General features: G+C 54.1%; 1 protein-coding gene across 7 annotated transcripts; it reads left to right on the top strand.

The window, feature by feature from the left end:
* The first annotated feature begins 682 nt into the window (after nucleotides 1-682).
* Nucleotides 683-21,640, top strand: LOC146426167 (microtubule-associated protein 1S-like). Of its 7 annotated transcripts, XM_085040189.1 has the most exons (7): nucleotides 683-857; nucleotides 8,140-8,241; nucleotides 11,023-11,105; nucleotides 12,536-12,676; nucleotides 15,247-18,334; nucleotides 18,414-18,634; nucleotides 20,254-20,409. In XM_085040189.1, exons 1-7 carry the CDS (start codon nucleotides 707-709, stop codon nucleotides 20,407-20,409), a joined length of 3,942 nt encoding a protein of 1,313 aa, XP_084896315.1. In that variant the 5' UTR covers nucleotides 683-706. The 7 variants fall into 7 exon arrangements, 2 of the variants coding, with proteins under 2 accessions (XP_084896315.1, XP_084896316.1); XM_085040190.1 differs by lacking the exons at nucleotides 683-857; nucleotides 8,140-8,241; nucleotides 11,023-11,105; nucleotides 12,536-12,676 and adding an exon at nucleotides 13,436-13,499; XR_014846192.1 differs by lacking the exons at nucleotides 683-857; nucleotides 8,140-8,241; nucleotides 11,023-11,105; ... (1 more) ...; nucleotides 15,247-18,334; nucleotides 18,414-18,634 and adding exons at nucleotides 20,819-21,404; nucleotides 21,568-21,640 and having other exon boundaries at nucleotides 20,409-20,494.
* Nucleotides 21,641-21,845: the final 205 nt, after the last annotated feature.

Below are 21,845 nucleotides of genomic sequence, written 5' to 3'. Positions count from 1 at the left end.
AATCCCATCCCAAAATCCCAAATCCCACATCCCCAATCCCAGATCCCATTCCCCAAATCCCAAAATCCCCAATCCAAAATCCCCAATCCCCAATCCCATCCCAAAATCCCAAATCCCACATCCCCAATCCCAAAATCCCAAATCCCAAAATCCCCAATCCCCAATCCCATTCCCAAAATCCAAAATCCCCAAATCCCAAATCCCATCCCAAAATCCCAAATCCCAAAATCCCCAATCCCCAATCCCATTCCCAGAATCCTAAATCCCACATCCCAAATCCCATTCCCAGAATCCCAAATTCCCACATCCCAAGATCCCAAGATCCCAAAATCCCAAAATCCCAAAATCCCCAATCCCCAATCCCATTCCCCAAATCCCCAATCCCACCCCAAAATCCCGAATCCCAAAATCCCAGATCCCCAATCCCCTTCCCCAAATCCCACATCCAAAATCCCATTCCCCAAATCTCCAATCCCATCCCAAAATCCCAAAATCCCCAAATCCCACATCCCAAAACCCCAAATCCCCAAAATCCCCAAATCCCCAAATCCCAAAATCCCAAAATCCCCAAAATCCCCACCCCACCCCCACCTCGCCCCGCCCACCCATCCCATCCCCTCCTCCCATTGGCCAGCGATGACATCACCGGGCGTGTCTCCTCCCCCGTGACGTCACAGGGGCGTGGCCAGCCGGGCGGGGCGCGAAGATGGCGGCGGCTCCGGTGGCTCCGGTGGCTCCGGTAGCTCCGGTAGCTCCATCCGCCGCCGCGCCGCCCCGCTTCTCGCTGCTCGCCATCGTGGGCGGCGCTTGCCACCGGCCGGGGCTGCGAGCCGCCGCGCTGCAGCAGCTGGAGCGAGGTGAGAGCGCTCGGGGAGCCCGGCGGGATGCTGCCGGTACCGGGGGGATGCTGCCGGTACCGGGAGATGCTCGGGGAGGTACCGGGATGCGATCGGGATGCGCTTTGTTGGTCTTGATCTACCGGGGATGTGAGCAGAGCCGGTCCTTTTGGGGTTTGAGGCCCGAAATTCGCGGGATTTGCATCCCGAAATTTCTGGGATTTGCCCCCCGAAATTCCCAGGATTTGCGCCCCGAATTCTCAGGATTTGCGCCCCGAAATTCTCAGGATTTGCACCCCAAAACCCCCAGGATTTCCTCCCCGAAATTCCTGGGATTTGCGCCCCGAAATTCCTGGGGGGTTGCACCCCGAAATTCCCTGGATTTGCAACCCGAAATTCCTATTATTTGCTCCCCAAAACCCCAAGGATTTGCACCCCGAAATTCCCAGGATTTGCTCCCCAAAACCCCCAGGATTTACTGCCCTAAATTCCTAGGATTTGCACCCAGAAATTCCCGGGGTTTGCTCCCTAAATTCCCAGGATGTGCTCCCTAAATTCCTAGGATTTGCTCCCCTAAATTCCCAGGATTTGCATCCCGAAATTTCCAGGGTTTGCACCCGAAATTCGCAGGATTTGCACCCTAAATTAACAGGATTTGCGCCCCGAAATTCCCGGGATTTGCCCCCGAAATTCCTGGGGTTTGCGCCCTGAAATTCGCGGGGTTTGCACCCCTAAATTCCCTGGATTTGCACCCAGAAATTCTTAGGATTTGCTCCCCAAAACTCCCAGGATTTGCGCCCAGAAATTCCCGAGGTTTGCATCTCGAAATTAACAGGATTTGCACCCGGAATTCCTAGGGTTTGCGCCCCGAAATTCGCAGGATTTGCACCCCTAAATTCCTGGGGTTTGGGCCCCAAAATTCCCGGGATTTGCACCCAAAATTCCCGGGATTTGCACCCCGAAATTCCCAGGAGTTGCACCCCGAAATTCCCAGGATTTGCTCCCTGAAATTAGCAGGATTTGTTCCCCAAAATTCCCATTATTTGCTCCCCAAAACCCCCAGGATTTGCACCCCTGAATTCCCAGGATTTGCTCCCTAAATTAACAGGATTTGCGCCCCGAAATTCCCAGGATTTGCACCCCTGAATTCCCAGGATTTGCTCCCCAAAATTCCCAGGATTTGCTCCTTTTTCCTGCCCCAGAATCTCCAGAATTTGGGTATCCCTCAGGCTCTGTTTCATCCCAAAATTCCCAGGATTTGCTCCCCAAAACTCCCAGGATCTGCTCCCCTAAATTCCCAGGATTTGCACCCCGAAATTCCCGGGATTTTCCCATTTTCCTGCCCCTCAACCCCCCAGGATCTTCCCCCCAACACCCCCAGAATTTGCTTCCCAAAATCCCAGAATCTCTCCCCTAAATTCCCAGGATCTCCTCCCCTAAATCCCCAGGATTTCCCCTTTTCCAGCCCCAAACCCCCAGGATTTACCCCAAAACCACCCCAAAACAGCCCCAAACCTGTCTGAAACTACCCCAAAATGGCCCCAAATTCACCAAAACCACCCCAAAACAGTCCCTAAGCACCCCAAAATGGCCCCAAATTCACCAAAACCACCCCAAAATGGCCCTAAAACTCACCAAAATCACCCCAGAACGGCCCCAAATTCACCCAACCCTCCCCAAAACGGTCCCAAATTCACCAAAATCACCCCAAAACGGCCCAAAACCACCCCAGAATGGCCCCAAGTTCACCAAAACCTCCCCAAAATGGCCCCAAAACTCACCAAAACCACCCCGAAATGGCCCCAAACCACCCCAAAATGGCCCCAAATTCACCGAAACCACCCCAAACCTCTCCAAAACCACCCCAAAACTATCCTAAATTCACCAAAACCACCCCATAATGACCCTAAAACTCACCAAAACCACCCCAAAATGGTCCCAAAACACCACAAAACAGCCCCAAATTCACCAAAACCACCCCAAAACATCCCCAAAACCACCCCAAAAGGGCCCCAAACTCACCCAAACCACCCCAAAATGGTCCCAAATCTCACCAAAACCACCCCAAACCCCACCAAAACCCCCCCAAAACAGCTCTTAAACTCACCAAAATCACCCCTAAATGGCCCCAAACCCCACCAAAATCACCCCAAAACAGCCCCAAACCTTGCCAAAAACACCCCAAAATAGTCCCAAAACGGCCCCAAATGCACCAAGACCACCCCGAAAGTCACCCAAACCACCCCAAAACCGCCCCAAATCTCACCAAAACCACCCCAAAACGGCTCTAAAACTCACCAAAACTCTCAAAAAAACCCCAAAACGGCCCCAAACCCCACCAAAACCACCCCAAAATGGCCCCAATTTCACCAAAACCATCCCAAAAGGCCCCAAAACCACCCCAAACCTCACCAAAACCACTCCAAAATGGCTCCAAACCACCCGAAAACAGCCCCAAACTACCCTAAAACGGCCCCAAATTCACCAAATTCACCCCAAAACGATCCCAAACCTCTCCAAAACCACCCCAAAACATCCCCAAACCTCACCCAAACCACCCCAAAATGGCCCCAAACCACCCCAAACCACCCTAAATTCACCAAAACCACCCCAAAACCACCCCAAAACCACCCCAAAACGGCCCCAAACCACCCCAAAACCACCCCAAAACGTCCCCAATTTCACCAAAACCATCCCAAAACGATCCCAAAACCACCCCAAAACGGCCCCAAACCACCCCAAACCAGCCTAAATTCACCAAAACCATCCCAAACCGGCCCCAAAACAGTCCCAAACCACCCCAAAACAATCCCAAAACCACCCCAAAACCGTCCCAAACCTCTCCAAAACCACCCCAAAACGTCCCCAATTTCACCAAAACCATCCCAAAACGATCCCAAAACCACCCTAAAACGGCCCCAAATTCACCAAAACCACCCCAAACCACCCCAAAACCACCCCAAAACGGCCCCAAAACGATCCCAAAACCACCCCAGAACGGCCCCAAACCACCCTAAAACAGCCCTAAATTCACCAAAACCATCCCAAAACCACCCCAAACCCCGCCAAACCAACCCCAAAACCGCCCCAAATTCACCGAAACCACCCCAAAACGGCCCCAAACCACCCCAAACCAGCCTAAATTCACCAAACCACCCCAAAACCACCCCAAAACGATCCCAAACCTCTCCAAAACCACCCCAAAACATCCCCAAATTCACCAAAACCACCCCAAAACCACCCCAGAACGGCCCCAAACCACCCTAAAACAGCCCTAAATTCACCAAAACCGCCCCAAACCACCCCAAAACCACCCCAAAACGGCCCAATTCCAAACACCCCAAAACGCCCAAACCCCCAAACCACCCAAACACCCAAATCCACCACCCCCACCCCAAAACCGCCCCAACACCGAAACCACCCCAAAACGGCCCCAAACCACCCCAAAACAGCCTAAATTCACCAAAACCACCCCAAAACCACCCCAAAACCACCCCAAAACGATCCCAAAACCACCCCAAAACCACCCCAAAACGGCCCCAAACCACCCCAAAACAGCCTAAATTCACCAAAACCACCCCAAAACGGCCCCAAACCACCCCAAAACCACCCCAAAACATCCCCAAATTCACCAAAACCACCCCAAAACCACCCCAAAACGGCCCAAAACCACCCCAAAACTATCCTAAATTCACCAAAACCACCCCAAAACCATCCCAAACCTCTCCAAAACCACCCCAAAATGGCCCCAAAATGGTTCCAAATTCACCAAAACCACCCCAAAATGGCCCCAAAACTCTCCAAACCCACCCCGAAACAGCCCCAAATTCACCCAAACCACCCTAAAACGGCCCCAAACCACCCCAAAACGATCCCAAAACCACCCCAAAACGGCCCCAAGCCCTTGCGCAACCCCCGGCGTTGTTACACCATCACCCCCCAGCCGTTGGCCCGACCCGGAGCCACCCCAAATTTCGGGAACAACCTCCCCAAAAAATTCCCCGAAGGTGCCTCAACACCTGTCCCGGTGCCGCCGGGTAGATCGGCGTTTGCCAAATCCGTAATTCCCTAATTGAATTCCCTAATTACACCTGGGAGGTAATTAATTACACCTGGCAGGCTCCGCGCCTTGGGGTTGGGAGTTTTTGGGATTTGGGATCTCCGTGCCTCGGGGTTGGGAGTTTTTGGGATTTTTTTGGATTTTTTTTGGGATTTTTGGGGATTTTTTTGGGATTTTTTGGGATTTTTTGGGATCTGTGCCTTGGGGTTGGGATTTTTTGGGGATTTTTTGGGGATTTTTTTTGGATTTTTTGGGGATTTTTTGGGATCGGTAAGCGCTCTGCGCGTTGGGATTTTTGGATTTTTTGGATTTTTTGGATTTTTTTTGGATTTTTTGGTTTTGGGGATTTTTTTTTGGATTTTTTGGATTTTGGGATTTTTTTAGGATTTTTTTTTGATTTTTTGGGATTTTTTGGGATCAGTAGAGCCACTCTGTGCCTCGGGGTTGGGAGTTTTTGGGATTTGGGATCTCTGCATCTTCGGGTTGGGATTTTTATGGGATTTGGGATGGGCAGAGCCGCTCTGTGCCTCGGGGTTGGGATTTTTTGGGATTTTTTTGGGATTTTTTGGGATTTTTTTGGGATTTTTTGGGATCTGTGCCTCGGGGTTGGGATTTTTTTGGATTTTTTTGGGATTTTTTGGGATCGGTAGAGCCGCTCTGTGCCTCGGGGTTGGGATTTTTTGGGATTTGGGATCTGTGCACCTCGGGGTTGGGAGTTTTTGGGATTTTTTGGGATTTTTTTGGATTTTTTTTTTTTTTTGGGATTTTTTTGGGATTTTTTTGGGATTTTTTGGGGGATTTTTTTGGGATTTTTTTGGGATTTTTTTGGGATCGGCAGAGCTGCTGCCAGTCCTGGGGTTGGGATTTTTTGGGATCTGTGCCTTGGGATTGGGATTTTTTGGGATTTGGGATGGGCAGAGCTGCTCTGTGCCTCAGGGTTGGGATTTTTTTGGGATTTTTTGGGATTTTTTGGGATTTTTTGGGATTTTTTGGGATTTTTTGGGATTATTTTGGGGATTTTTTGGGATTTTTGGGGTCTTTTGGGATTTGGGATGGGCAGAGCCACTGCCAGTCCCAGAATTGGGATTTTTTGGGATTTGGGATCAGCAGAGCTGCTCTGTGCCTCGGGGTTGGGATGTTTTGGGATTTTTTTGGGGATTTTTTGGGATGGGCAGAGCAGCTTTGCGCCTTGGGGTTGGGATTTTTTGGGATTTTTTTGGGATTTTTGGGGATTTTTTTGGGATTTTTTGGGATCGGCAGAGCTGCTCTGCGCCTCGGGGTTGGGATTTTTTGGGATTTTTTTGGATTTTTTTGGGATTTTTGGGGGATTTTTTTGGGATTTTTTGGGATTTTTTGGGATTTTTTTGGGATCGGCAGAGCCGCTCTGTGCCTCGGGGTTGGGATTTTTTGGGATTTGGGATTTTTTGGGATTTGGGATCAACAGAGCTGCTCTGTGCCTCGGGGTTGAGATTTTTTGGGATGTTTTTGGATTTTTTTTTTATTTTTCTGGGATTTTTTTGGGATTTTTTGGGATTTTTTGGGATTTGGGATCTGTACCTCGGGGTTGGGATTTTTTGGGATCTCTGTGCCTTGGGGTTGGGATTTTTTGGGATTTTTTTGGGATTTTTTTGGGATTTTTTTGGGATTTTTTTGGGATTTTTTGGGGATTTTTTTGGGATCTTTTGGGATTTTTTGGGATTTGGGATGGGCAGAGCTGCTCCGCGCCTCAGGGTTGGGATGTTTTGGGATGTTTTGGATTTTTTGGGATTTTTTGGGATTTTTTGGGATTTTTGGGGGATTTTTTGGGATTTTTTGGGATTTGGGATCGGCAGAGCTGCTTCGCGCCTCGGGGTTGGGATTTTTTGGGATTTTTTGGGATTTTTTTTTGATATTTTGGGATTTGGGATCGGCAGAGCTGCTCCGTGCCTCGGGGTTGGGATTTTTTGGGATTTGGGATCTCTGTGCCTTGGGTTTGGGAGTTTTTGGGATTTTTTGGGATCGGCAGAGCTGCTCTGCGCCTCGGGGTTGGGATTTTTTGGGATTTTTTGGGATTTTTTGGGGATTTTTTGGGATCAGCAGAGCCGCTCTGTGCCTTGGGGTTGGGATGTTTTGGGATGTTTTGGGATTTTTTGGGATTTTTTGGGATGGGCAGAGCAGCTTTGTGCCTCGGGATTGGGATTTTTTGGGATTTTTTTGGGATATTTTGGGATATTTTGGGATCGGCAGAGCTGCTGCCAGTCCCGGAATTGGGATTTTTTGGGGTTTTTTTGGGAATTGGGATTGGCAGAGCTGCTCTGTGCCTCGGGGTTGGGATTTTTTGGGATTTGGGATCTCTGCGCCTCGGGGTTGGGATTTTTTGGGATCTTTTGGGATTTTTTTGGGATTTTTTTTGGATTTTTTGGGATTGGCAGAGCTGCTCTGCGCCTCAGGGTTGGGATTTTTTGGGATTTTTTTGGATTTTTTTGGGATTATTTGGGATCGGCAGAGCCGCTCTGTGCCTCGGGGTTGGGATTTTTTTGGGATCTTTTGGGATTTTTTGGGATTTGGGATCGGCAGAGCTGCTCTGTGCCTCGGGGTTGGGATTTTTTGGGATTTGGGATTTTTTGGGATTTGGGATGGGCAGAGCTGCTCTCTGCCTTGGGGTTGGGATGTTTTGGGATTTTTTGGGATTTGGGATGGGCAGAGCCACTCTGTGCCTCGGGGTTGGGATTTTTTGGGATTTTTTGGGATCTGTGCCTTGGGGTTGGGATTTTTTGGGAATTTTTTTGGGATTTTTTGGGATTTTTTTGGGATTTGGGATCAACAGAGCTGCTCTCTGCCTCGGGGTTGGGATTTTTTGGGATCTGTGCCTTGGGGTTGGGATTTTTTGGGATTTGGGATGGGCAGAGCAGCTTTGTGCCTCGGGGTTGGGATTTTTTGGGATTTTTTTTGGATTTTTTGGGATCTGTGCCTTGGGGTTGGGATTTTTTGGGATTTTTTGGGATTTTTTCTGGATTTTTTGTGATTTTTGGGGATTTTTTGGGATCTTTTGGGATTTGGGATGGGCAGAGCCACTCTGAGTCCCAGAATTGGGAGCTCAGGTGTGGCAACACCTGGGCACAGGTGGGTTTTGGGGACCCTAAAAACCACCTCGAGGTATTTTTGGGGGGAATTGGGGAATCCCGAATTGGGGAATCCCGAATTGGGGAATCCCGAATTAATTGGGGAATCCCAAATTTATATTTTGGGGTTTTTTCCCGGCAGGAATTCGCTCGTGGGACATCGACCTGAGCGCCTGCAACCTGGACGAGCAGCTGAAGCATTTCGTGTCGCGGCACTCGGCGACCTTCTCCAGCATCGTGAAAGGTGAAAAATGGGAAAAAACGGGGAAAAAAGGGGGATAAATGGGGAAAAATGGGGAAAAATGGGGTAAAAATGGGATAAAATGGGGAAAAAAGGGGAAAAAATGGGGGAAAATGGGGGAAAACGGGAAAAAATGGGGAAAAAACGGGAAAAAATGGGGAAAAAACGGGGAAAAATGGGATAAAAACAGGAAAAAATGGGGAAAAAATGGGATAAAAATGGGGAAAAAAATGGGAAAAAATGGGAAAAAATGGGATAAAAAAGGGAAAAAAAGGGGAAAAAAAGGGAAAAAAACGGGAAAAAATGGGATAAAAATGGGAAAAAAATGGGATAAAAATGGGATAAAAATGGGAAAAAATGGGAAGAAAACGGGAAAAAATGGGATAAAGATGGGAAAAAACCTGGGAAAAAAACGGGAAAAAACTGTGAAAAAATGGGGAAAAATGGGAAAAAATGGGAAAAAAAGGGATAAAAGTGGGAAAAAATGCGAAAAAAATGGGATAAAAATGGGATAAAATGGGATAAAAACGGGAAAAAAACGGGAAAAAAAGGGAAAAAATGGGGAAAAATGGGGAAAAACGGGAAAAAATGGGGAAAAATGGGATAAAAATGGGAAAAAATGGGATAAAAAAGGGGAAAAACGGGAAAAAATGGGAAAAAATGGGAAAAAATGGGATAAAAAGGGGAAAAATGGGATAAAAAGGGGAAAAACGGGAAAAAATGGGAAAAATGGGGAAAAATGGGAAAAAATGGGATGAAAATGGGATGAAAATGGGAAAAAAAGGGATAAAAATGGGGAAAAAATGGGAAAAAAACGTGGAAAAATGGGATAAAAATGGGAAAAAAAGGGGAAAAAAATGGGAAAAAATGGGAAAAAAACGGGAAAAAAATGGGAAAAATGGAAAAAAATGGGATAAAAATGGGAAAAAAGGGGAAAAAATGGGAAAAAAATGGGAAAAAAGGGGGGAAAAAAAAGGGATAAAAATGGGATAAAACCGGGAAAAAATGGGGAAAAAATGGGATAAAAATGGGGAAAAAAAGGGGAAAAAAAGGGAAAAAATGGGATAAAAACGGGAAAAAACCAGGATAAAAATGGGAAAAAATGGGAAGAAAATGGGAAAAAAACAGGATAAAAACGGGAAAAAATGGGAAAATGGGAAAAAAACGGGAAAAAATGGGAAAAAAAAGGGAAAAAATGGGATAAAACCGGGAAAAACGGGAAAAAATATGGGATAAAAATGGGAAAAAAGGGAAAAACTGGGAAAAAACCGGGAAAAAATGGGATAAAAACAGGAAAAAAACGGGAAAAAAAAGGGAAAAAAAGGGAAAAAATGAATCCTGGAAGGGCAGGAAGCAGGAGTTATTTCTCCCTGTTCCCTCAGCCTGGATTTGTGGGATCAGAGCTGGCTTTGTGCTCACCCCACACACCCCAAAGCTCGTGATTGCCCATGTGAGGAGGGGATTGCTTCTCCCGGGAAAATGGGATTTTTTCGTGGGTGGAGGAAATGGGAATTTTTCATGGGTGGAGAAAATGGGATTTTTTCATGGGTGGAGGAAATGGGATTTTCCATGGATGGAGATCGAGCTGGAGCTGCTTTGGGGTTTTTTCCACCTTTTCAGGATTTGTTCCCCGAAATTCCCAGGATTTGTTCCCCAAAATTCTCAGGATTTGTCCCCCAAAACTCCCAGGATTTGTTCCCCAAAATTCGCAGGATTTGTTCCCCGAAACTCCCAGGATTTGTTCCCCAAAATTCCCAGAATTTGTTCCCCGAAACTTACAGAATTTTTCCCCCCAAACTCCCAGAATTTGTCCACCAAAACTTCCAGGATTTGTTCCCCAAAATTCCCAGAATTTGTTCCCCGAAACTCCCAGGATTTGTTCCCCAAACCTCCCAGGATTTGTTCCCCAAATTCCCAGGATTTGTTCCCCAAAATTCCCAGAATTTGTTCCCCAAAATTCCCAGGATTTGTTCCCCAAAACTTCCAGAATTTTTCCCCCGAAACTCCCAGGATTTGCTCCCAAAATCCCCAGGATTTGCTCCCCGAAATTCCCAAGATTTGTTCCCCAAAACTCCCAGGATTTGTTCCCCAAATCTCCCAGGATTTGCTCCCCGAAATTCCCAGAATTTGTTCCTCAAACCTCCCAGAATTTGTTCCCCAAAACTCCCAGGATTTGTTCCCAAAACTCCCAGAATTTGTCCACCAAAATCCCAGGATTTGCTCCCCAAAACTCCCAGGATTTGCTCCCAAAATTCCCAGGATTTGTTCCCCGAAACTCCCAGAGTTTGTTCCCCAAAACTCCCAAAACTTCCTCCCCAAACTCCCAGGATTTGCTCCCAAAATTCCCAGGATTTGCTCCCCGAAATCCCAGAATTTGTCCCCCAAAATTCCCAGAATTTGTTCCCCAAAATTCCCAGAATTTGCTCCCTGAAATCCCAGAATTTTTCCCCCGAAACTCCCAGAATTTGTTCCCCAAAATTCCCAAAACTTCCTCCCCAAACTCCCCGGATCTACCCCAAAGTCTCCCCAGTGGGTGTTTCGGGTGCTTTTAGGGTATTTTAACCCCCAAAACCCCCCTGGTGGCACTCAGGCTGTCCCCAACCTGTCCCCTGTCCCCTTCCCTCCTCTCCCCGTGACAGGAAGGACACGGGAAGTGTGTCCCTTGTCCCCCGCGGTGGTGACACCGCCTGTCCCTTTTCCGCCGGAAAACCGGGAAAGCAGGGCGGGTGGTGGCACTGCCACCCCCTTGGGGACAGTTGGGGACAGGCTGGTGTCACCTGGCAGGTCAGAGGACGCTGCACCACCGCGGGGATGTGCTGGAGACGCTGGTGCTGCTCAACCCTTCCGACAAATCGCTGTGCGATGAGGTGAGCGGGGAGGGACGGGGGAGGGCTGGTCCTGGGAATTGTGATCCTGGGAATTGTGATCCTGATCCTGGGAATTGTGATCCTGGGAATTGTGATCCTGGGAATTGTGATCCTGGGAATTGTGATCCTGATCCTGGGAATTGTGATTTTGGGAATTGTGATCCTGATCCTGATCCTGGGAATTGTGATCTTGGGAATTCTGATCCTGGGAATTGTGATCCCAATGAATTCTGATCCTGGGAATTGTGATCTTGGGAATTGTGATCTTGGGAATTGTGATCCTGATCCCGATCCTGGTGAATCCTGATCCCAATGAATTCTGGTCCTGGGAATTCTGGTCCTGGGAATTGTGATCTTGGGAATTCTGATCCTGGGAATTGTGATCCTGGGAATTGTGATCTTGGGAATTGTGATCTTGGGAATTGTGATCTTGGGAATTCTGATCCTGGGAATTGTGACCTTGGGAATTCTGATCCTGGGAATTGTGATCTTGGGAATTCTGATCCTGGGAATTGTGATCTTGGGAATTCTGATCCTGGGAATTGTGATCTTGGGAATTGTGATCTTGGGAATTGTGATCCTGATCCCAATCCTGATCCTGGGAATTGTGATCCCGGGTGAATCCTGATCCCAGTGAATCCCAATCCCGGTGAATCCCAAATGAATCCCAATCCCGATCCCAGTGAATCTGAGTCCCCAGTAAATCCCAATCCAGGGTCAATCCCGATCCCAGTGAATCCCAATCCCAGTGAATCCCAATCCCGGTGAATCCCAATCCCAATCCCAGGTGAATCCCGATCCAGGGTGAATCCTGACCCTGGGTGAATCCCAATCCCGATCCAGGGTGAATCCCTCTGTGTCCCCTCTGTGTCCCCTCTGTGTCCCCTCTGTGTCCCCTCTGTGTCCCCTCTGTGTCCCTGATGTCCCCTCTGTGTCCCTGATGTCCCCTGGTGTCCCCTTTGTGTCCCTGATGTCCCCTGATATCCCCTCTGTGTCCCTGCTGTGCCCCGGTGTCCCTGATGTCCCCATTATGTCCCCTTCATGTCCCCTCATGTCCCTTCTGTGCCCCTGGTGTCCCTGATATCCCCTCTGTGTCGCTGATGTCCCCTGGTGTCCCTGGTGTCCCTGATATCCCCTTCGTGTCCCCTTTGTGTCCCCTTTGTGTCCCCTCTGTGTCCCTTCTGTGTCCCTGATGTCCCCTCTGTGTCCTTGATATCCCCTCTGTGTCCCTGACGTCCCCCGATGTCCCCTTCATGTCCCCTGACGTCCCGCGGTGTCCCTGATACCCCCTCTGTGTCCCCTCATGTCCCCTCTGTGTCCCTGATATCCCGTTTGTCCCCCCTCTGTGTCCCCTTTGTGTCCCCCCTGATGTCCCCTTCATGTCCCTGCTGTCCCCCCTGATGTCCCCTGGTGTCCCCCGATGTCCCCAGCTGCGGAACCTGGTGACAGACGTGTCGCAGCACAAGCTGCTGGTGCTGGCGGGACCGTGCGTGGAGCAGAGCGGGGAGCTGCTGCTGCAGACGGGCTGCTTCTGCCTGCGGGATTTCCTGCAGATATTCACCGACAAGGAGGTTTGTGGGGTTTGGGGGGTTTGTGGGGTTTGTAGGATTTCTGGGATTGAGGGATTTGTGGGGTTTGTGGGATTGCGGGGAGCTGCTGCTGCAGACGGGCTGCTTCTGCCTGCGGGATTTCCTACAAATATTCACTGATAAGGAGGTTTGTGGGGTTTGTGGGATTGAGGGATTTGTGGGATTTGTGGGGTTTGGGATTGTGGGGATTGTGGGATTGTGGGGAGCTGCTGCTGCAGACGGGCTGCTTCTGCCTGCGGGATTTCCTGCAGATATTCACCGACAAGGAGGTTTGTTTGTGGGGTTTGTGGGATTGTAGGATTTGTAGGATTTCTGGGATTGAGGGATTTGTGGGGTTTGTGGGGTTTGGGATTGTGGGGTTTGTGGGATTGCGGGGAGCTGCTGCTGCAGACGGGCTGCTTCTGCCTGCGGGATTTCCTGCAGATATTCACTGACAAGGAGGTTTGTGGGGTTTGGGGGATTTGTAGGATTGTGGGGTTTGGGGGTTTGTGGGATTGTGGGGAGCTGCTGCTGCAGACGGGCTGCTTCTGCCTGCGGGATTTCCTGCAGATATTCACCGACAAGGAGGTTTGTGGGGTTTGTGGGATTCCTGGGATTGCAGGATTTCTGGAATTTGCGGGATTGTGGGATTTGCGGGGTTTGTGGGGTTTGTGGGATTCAGGGATTTGTGGGGTTTGTGGGATTGAGGGATTTGTGGGGTTTGTGGGGTTTGGGATTGTGGGGTTTGTGGGATTGCGGGGAGCTGCTGCTGCAGACGGGCTGCTTCTGCCTGCGGGATTTCCTACAGATATTCACCGACAAGGAGGTTTGTGGGGTTTGTGGGATTTGTGGGATTTGTAGGATTGCCAGAGATGCAGTCTGAGCACGTCGGCGGCTCGGAGCCTGGAGTGGCTCCTTGGCAATGCTGTCATGTCCTCCCACTCCCTGCAGCGTGTGGGGAAAATCCTGGGGGTGGGAAAAGGGGAAAATCCTGGGAATTTAGGGGCGCAGGTCCTGGGGGTTTGGGGGTGCAGATCCTAAGGATTTAGGGGTGCAGATTCTAGGAGTTTGGGGTGCAGATCCTGGGAATTCAGGGGAGTGGATTCTAGGAGTTTGGGGGTGCAGATCCTGGGAATTTAGGGGGGCAGATCCTGGGAATTTAGGGGACCAAATCCTGGGAATTTAGGGGACCAAATCCTGGGAATTTAGGGGAGTGGATCCTGGGAGTTTGGGGGTGCAGATCCTTAGAGTTTAGGGGAGTATTCTGGAAATTTAGGGGTGCAGCTCCTGGGAGTTTTGGGGTGCAGATCCTGGGGATTTAGGGGGATAGATCATGGGAATTTAGGGGAGCAAATCCTGGGAATTTAGGGGAGTGGATCCTGGGAATTTAGAGGTGCAGATGCTGGGAGTTTGGGAAACAAATTCTGGGGGTGTTTTGGGGCAGGGAAAAGGGCAGATCCTGGGAGTTTGGGGTGGCAGATCCTGGGAATTTAGTGGGGCAGATTCTGGGAATTTAGCGGGGCAGATTCTGGGAGTTTAGTGGGGTTGATCCTGGGAATTTCATGGGGGCAGATGCTGGGAATTTAGGGGGGCAGATCTTGGGAATTTAGGGCTGCAGATCCTGGGAATTTTGGGGTGCAGATCCTGGGAATTTTGGGGTGCAGATCCTGGGAATTTTGGGGGGCAGATCCTGGGAATTTAGGGGGGCAAATCCTGGGAATTTAGGGTGGCAGATCCTGGGAGTTTAGGGGAGTGGATCCTTGGAATTTAGGCATGCAGATGCTGGGAATTTAGAGGTGCAGATCCTGGGAATTTAGGGGAGTGGATCCTGGGAGTTTGGGGGTGCAGATCCTTAGAGTTTAGGGGAGTATTCTGGGAATTTAGGGGTGCAGCTTCTGGGAGTTTTGGGGTGCAGATCCTGGGGATTTAGGGTGGCAGATCATGGGGGTTTAGGGGAGTGGATCCTGGGAATTTAGAGGTGCAGATGCTGGGAGTTTGGGAAACAAATTCTGGGGGTGTTTTGGGGCAGGGAAAAGGGCAGATGCTGGGAGTTTGGGGTGGCAGATGCTGGGGATTTAGGGTGGCAGATTCTGGGGGTTTAGGGGAATGGGTCCTCGGAATTTAGGGCAGCAGATCCTGGGAGTTTAGTGGGGTTGATCCTGGGAATTTCATGGGGTAGATCCTGGGAATTTAGTGGGGCAGATCCTAGGAGTTTGGGGTGCAGATCCTGGGGGTTTAGGGGAGTGGATCCTGGGAATTTAGGGGGGCAGATGCTGGGAATTTAGGGGGGCAGATCTTGGGAATTTAGGGCGGCAGATCCTGGGAGTTTAGTGGGGCAAATCCTGGGAGTTTAGGGCAGCAGATCATGGGAATTCAGGGCAGCAGATCCTCGACTGCCCGGCCAGGGGGGCACAGCTGGGGTGGAAGGGTCAGAAAATCCCCCCTTGGGAACCTCCCACCCCACAGAGGGAGCTGCCACCCCAAAATCCCCCAAAAAGCCGGCAGCAGGCGCGGATCCAAGGCTTTAACACATCCCTGGCCACCCCGACCCCAAAGGTGTCCCCTCTCCGCAGGTCGGGGACATCCTGAGCTCCGCCGACCCCTCGGCCAAGGCCAGGCTGACCATCAGCTGCCCCGACTTCGGCGAGTGGCGCGACTCGGGCCTGGAGCACCACAACCTGCAGGACTTCATCGAGCTGCGCTACAACCCGGGCTGCGTCCTGCCCGAGATGGAAGGCCTGGAGGAGTTCATGGAGTACCTGGCCGAGTCCCTGGAGCCCCAATCCCCCTTCGACCTCCTGGAGCCTCCCACCATGGTGGGCTTCCTGAAGCTCTCCAAGCCCTGCTGCTACATCTTCCCCGGCGGGCGCGGCGACTCGGCGTTCTTTGCCGTCAACGGCTTCAACGTCTTGGTCAACGGCGGTTCCAACCCGAAGTCGTCCTTCTGGAAGCTGGTGAGGCACCTGGACCGCATCGACTCCATCCTGGTGACGCACGCCGGGACGGACAGCCTGCCCGGCATCAACAGCCTGCTGCAGAGGAAGCTGGCCGAGCTGGAGGAGGATCAGAGCTCGCAGGGCAACGGCGACTGGGCCAAGAACCTCATCTCGCCCGAGCTGGGCGTGGTGTTCCTCAACGCCTCCGAGAAGCTGAAGGACATCGAGGGCGACTCGCGGGTGCTGAAGAGCTGCGACGAGGCGGCGCTGACCCTGCGCTACCTGGAGAGGTTGGGGATCCAGCCCAACCTGCTGGCCAGGGACGGCGGACCTCGCGCCGAGCCCACCGTGCTCTTCCAGAAGATGGGCGTGGGCCGGCTGGACATGTACGTTCTCAACCCGGTGAAGGGCACCAAGGAGCTGGAATTTCTCCTCCAGCAGTGGTCGGGGAACGGGTTCCCCAAGGAGCAGGAGCTGCCGCTGCAGTGCCTGACCTCGGTGTGCGTCCTGCTGGTGTGGCACCCCGTCAGCCGCTCCGAGAAGATCATCCGGGTGCTGTTCCCGGGCTGCACCCCGCAGGCGCGCATCCTGGAAGGGCTGGAGAAGGTGAAGCACCTGGAGTTCCTCAAGCACCCCGTGGTGACCAAGAACGACCTGAAGGGCGTGGAGAAGCCGCCGAAGAAGAGGGCGGAGAGCAAGGAGAGCCTTAAATCAGGGTCCAAGCTCAGCCTGGTGGAAGTCGCGGCGCCGAAGGAGAAAGCCGCCAAGGTGGAGAAGAAGGAGGTGAAGGGTGGGAGCAAGGAGAAGCCGAAACCCCTGGGGGACGCGGCCAGGATGGGGTCGGAGGAGGACAAAGCCAAGGATGGCCGAGCCAAGCCAGAGGCGGCGGCCGAGAAGGCGAAGGGCGACGCGAAGCCGAAGGCGAGCAAGGAGAAAGCGGCGCCCAAGAAGGAGCCGGTGGCCAAAAAGGAGGAGAAGAAGCCGCCGAAGAAGGACGAGGCGGCCGAGGGGAAGGTGGAGGCCAAGAAGGAGGTGAAGGTGGTGAAGAAGGAGGTGAAAGCCGAGACGCTGCGGAAAGACTCGAAGGACGGCAAGGCCGAGGCCAAAGCTCCGGCCAAGGCTGCGGCCAGGAAAACGCCGGTCCAGGAGAGCCGCAAAGCCGCGGGCAAGGTTGGCGGCGCCAAGAAGTCCACCCTGAAGAAGGAGCCGGAGAAAGCCAAGGCCAAATCGCCCCGGAAGGAGCCGTCGGACGGCTCCAAGTCCTCCTCCCCCGAGGAGATGCTGCCCGAGGCCGAGCGGGACGGCGGGAGGAGGAGGAGGAAGGAGGAATCCGCGGATGAAGGCATCGCCACGGCCGACAGCGAGCTGGAGCCGTTGTCCCTGGAGAACAACCGGCGCCCGGGCGATCCGTCCTGCCTGGAGAACGGCCTGGAGGACCCCGAGAGCCCCCAGCGCCCGCGGCACCCCGAGAGCAGCCCGCTGAGGGCCGTGTGCCCCCCGTCCCCGCTGGCCAAGACCCCCAAGAGTGACCGCAGCGTCAACTTCGACCTGACGCCCACCGGGCTGCTCAACCACGGTGCCGAGGGCGCCGAGGATCCCTGCGGCAGCTCCGAGGAGAAGACCCTGGAGATGATGTCCCCGGCCAGCTCGGGGCCGGCCAGCGCCGGCCACACGCCTTTCCACCAGTCGCCGGTGGAGGACGGAGCCGAGGAACCGGGCGGCGGCCGGCAGAGCGCGGCGTGGCCGGCGGCCGGAGGGGGCAAAGGCGCGCCGGACGGCTCGGACAAGCAGGCGGGGTGCCTGTCGCTCAGCCCCTTCAAGGACGACGTCCCCGACGTGTCCCCAACCATCACCACGCCCTCGCTGCCGGCCGAGGTGGGCTCGCCGCACTCCACCGAGGTGGACGAGTCGCTGTCGGTGTCCTTCGAGCAGGTGCTGCCGCCGGTCAGCGAGTCGCCGCCGGAGGACGGCCGGCGCTCCGGCGACGCCGCCGAGGCCGAGGCCGCCAAGGGGGGGCTGTCCTTGCCGCTGCGGCCGTGTCACCACCCGCCCTGGGCCGACGGCGACTCGGCCCCGCGGCCCGGCCGCCGCTCGGACTCGCCCCACGACGTGGACCTGTGCCTGGTGTCGCCCTGCGAGTTCGAGCACCCCAAGTCCGAGCGGTCAGCCTCGGCCGCCGCCAGCCCGCGGGAGCCGTCGGACAGTGACCCCTCGCAGGAGCTGGCGCCGCCGCGGGGCCGGCTGGGCGAGACGCCCCCCACCTCGGTCAGCGAGTCGCTGCCCACCCTCTCCGACTCGGACGTCCCTCCGGCCACCGAGGACTGCCCGTCCATCCTGGCCGACGGGCTGGAGTCGGACGAGGACTCGGAGCGGCCGCCCCGCGGTGGTGTCACCCGACCCTGCGACCCTCTGCCCGCCCCCCTGAAGGACCCCTGTCCCCTCCCCGCCCAGCCCGGCATCTGCATGGTTGACCCCGAGGCGCTGCCCTCCGGCCGCAGGGAGCCGCCCGGCACCAAGGTGAAGAGGACGCCGTCCCGCGTGGGGTCAGCGCCCGCCGTCCCCAAGGCCGAGCCGCCCCGCGTCCCCTCCTCGGCCACCAAAGCCAGGCCTCCCACCGGTGACAAAGCCAAGCTGCCCCTCGGGGACAAGAAAGTCCAGCCCGGCGCAGATCCCCGCAACGCCCGACCGCGGCCGGCGGCCGGAGCTGGCCGGGCGTCACCGGCAGGTACAACCCGGGGATGCGATCAGGGTGACACCGCGGGGTTTTGGGGACAGCTGTGACCTCGGTCCCCTCCTCCTGGCAGGCTCAAGGACCACCACAGCCCCCCAGGGACCCCCGGTGTACGTGGACCTGGCGTACCTGCCCGGCTCGTGGAGCGCCAGGACGGTGGACGAGGAGTTCTTCCGGCGGATCCGCTCGCTGTGCTACGTGGTCAGCGGCGATGACCACCTGAAGGAGGGAGTGCTGCGGCCGCTGCTGGACGCGCTGCTGACCGGCAAGCACCAGTGGGGGGTGGACATCCAGGTGAGCTCCGGGTAGGGTGGGGTTGGTCAGCTCCGGGGTGATGGGGGTGACAAAGTGTCCTGGGTGTCCCTTCTTGTTGGGGGGTGACAAAGTGTCCTGGGTGTCCATTCTTGATATTTGGCAGGTGACAAAGTGTCCTGGGTGTCCCTTCATGGTGCTGGGAGGTGATAAAGTGTCCTGGGTGTTCCTTCATCTTGTTGGGGGGTGACAGAGTGTCCTGGGTGTCCATTCTTGATACTTGGCGGGTGACAAAGTGTCCTGGGTGTTCCTTCCTGGTGACAAAGTGTCCTGGGTGTCCCTTCTTCTTTTTGGGGGGTGACAAAGTGTCCTGGGTGTCCCTTCTTCTTGTTGGCGGGTGACAAAGTGTCCTGGGTGTCCATTCTTAAAATTTGGGGGGTGACAAATTGTCCTGGGTGTCCCTTCTTCTTGTTGGGGGGTGACAAAGTGTCCTGGGTGTTCCTTCATGGGCCTGGGGGGTGACAAAGTGTCCTGGGTGTTCCTTCCTGGTGACAAAGTGTCCTGGGTGTCCATTCTTGTTGGGGGGTGACAAAGTGTCCTGGGTGTCCATTCTTGATATTTGGCAGGTGACAAAGTGTCCTGGGTGTCCCTTCATGGTGCTGGGGGGTGACAAAGTGTCCTGGGTGTCCATTCCTGGTGACAGATTGTCCTGGGTGTCCATTCTTCTTGTTGGGGGGTGACAAAGTGTCCTGGGTGTTCCTTCATGGTGCTGGGGGGTGACAAAGTGTCCTGGATGCCTCTTGTTGTTGCTGGGGGGGTGACAAGGCTTTCTGGGTGTCCCTTGCCAGTATTTCAGGGGTGACAAATTCTCCTGTGCGCCCCTTCCCACCATTGGGGTGGTGACAATTCCTCCTGGCTGTCCCTTCCCTAGTGCCCAGGGAGGTGACGAATTCTCCTGGGTGTCCCTTGCCGATATTTCGGGGGTGACAGTGTCCTGTGCGCCCCTTCCCACCATCGGGCTGGTGACAATTCCTCCGAGCCATCCCTCGCCGATATTCCAGCGACGCCACATCCTCCCGGCTGTCCCTCCCCACCCCGGTGACACCTCCCGGCTGTCCCCTGTCCCCTCAGGTGACACCTCCCAGCTGTCCCTCCCCGGTGACACCTCCTGGCTGTCCCTCCCCACCCCGGTGACACCTCCCAGCTGTCCCTCCCCGGTGACACCTCCTGGCTGTCCCTCCTGGTGACACCGTCCCGCTGTCCCTCCTCACCCCGGTGACACCTCCTGGCTGTCCCTCCTGGTGACACCTCCCGGCTGTCCCCTGTCCCCTGCCCCTCTGTGACACCTCCAGGCTGTCCCTCCCGGGTGACACCTCCGGGCTGTCCCTACCCTCATGGTGACACCTTCAGGCTGTCCCCTGTCCCTCCCCGGTGACACCTCCTGACTGTCCCTCCCCTCCCCGGTGACACCTCCTGGCTGTCTCCTGTCCCCTCAGGTGACACCTCTCGGCTGTCCCTCGCCGATATTCCAGCGATTCCAATTCCTCCCGGCTGTCCCTCCCCACCCCGGTGACATCTCCCGGCTGTCCCTCCCTGGTGACACCTCCCTGCTGTCCCTCCCCTCCCCGCTGACCCCGCGGCGCTGTCCCCTGTCCCCTCAGGTGACGCTGATCCCCACGTTCGACTCGCTGGTGATGCACGAGTGGTACCAGGAGACCCACGAGCGGCAGCAGCAGTTGGGCATCACCGTGCTGGGCAGCAACAGCACCGTGGCCATGCAGGACGAGACCTTCCCGGCCTGCAAGGTGGAGTTCTGATGGCTTTGGGGACAGTCCTTGCGCCCCAAACTGTCCTCATCGTCCTTCCCGAGCCACCCAGGTGGAGTTCTGGGATTTTGGGACAGTTCTGCACCCCAAAAGTTCTTCAATGTCATCCCCGAGCCACCCAGGTGGAGTTCTGGGATTTGGGGACGGTTTTGCACCCCAAAAGTTCCTCATCCTCCTCCCTGAGCCACCCGAGCCACCCAGGTGGAGTTTTGATGGCTTTTGGGGACAATCCTGCGCCCCAGAGCTTGCTCTGATGGCTTTGGGGACAGTTCTGCACCCCAAATGTTCCTCATCCTCCTCCCTGAGCAGAGTTCTGAGATTTGGGGACAATTCTGCACCCAAAAAGTTCCTCAGTGTCATCCCTGAGCCACCCAGGTGGAGTTCTGAGATTTGGGGACAGTTCTGCACCCCAAAAGTTCCTTGTCCTCCTCCCTGAGCCACCCAGGTGGAGTTCTGGGATTTGGGGACAGTTCTGCACCCCAAAAGTTCCTCATCCTCCTCCCTGAGCCACCCAGGTGGAGTTTTGATGGCTTTTGGGGACAATCCTGCGCCCCAGAGCTTGCTCTGATGGCTTTGGGGACAGTTCTGCACCCCAAATGTTCCTCAATGTCATCCCCGAGCCACCCAGGTGGAGTTCTGAGATTTGGGGACAATTCTGATCCCTGAAAGTTCCTCATTTTCCTCCCTAAGCCACCCAGGTGGAGTTCTGGGATTTGGGGACAATTCTGCACCCCAAATGTTCCTCATCCTCCTCCCTGAGCAGAGTTCTGAGATTTGGGGACAATTCTGCACCCCAAAAGTTCCTCAATGTCATCCCTGAGCCACCCAGGTGGAATTCTGGGATTTGGGGACAATCCTGCGCCCCAGAGCTTGCTCTGATGGCTTTGGGGACAGTTCTGCACCCCAAAAGTTCTTCAATGTCATCCCCGAGCCACCCAGGTGGAGTTCTGGGATTTGGGGACAATTCGGCACCCCAGACCTTCCTTGTCCTTGTCCCCGAGCCACCCAGATGTCCCTAAACGCTCCAAAGGGGGACAATGAGGGTGTGGTGGCACCTCCATGGGGTCACCGTGGTGGTTTTGGGGTCCCCAAACCTTCCCAAGCCACTCTGGTGGAGCTCTGAGATTTGGGGACAATTCTGCACCCCAGAGCAGAATTTGGGGACAATCCTGCACCCCAAAAGTTCCTCTGATGGCTTTGGGGACAATTCTGCACCCCAAAAGTTCCTCAATGTCCTCCCCGAGCCACCCAGGTGGAGTTTTGGGATTTGGGGACAATTCTGCACCCCAGAGCTTCCTTGTCCTTGTCCCCGAGCCACTCAGATGACCCTAAACGCTCCAAAGGGGGACAATGAGGGTGTGGTGGCACCTCGCTGTCACCCTGCATGTTGGGGACAGGGCTGTGGTGGTTTTTGGGGTCACCACTGT

Source organism: Lichenostomus cassidix, chromosome 28, assembly GCF_008360975.1.
Source record: "Lichenostomus cassidix isolate B80296 chromosome 28, HeHo_3.0, whole genome shotgun sequence".
NCBI lineage: Eukaryota > Metazoa > Chordata > Aves > Passeriformes > Meliphagidae > Lichenostomus > Lichenostomus cassidix.
Note: the sequence above shows the minus strand (reverse complement) of the source record. Positions and strands in the feature narration are given on the sequence as shown.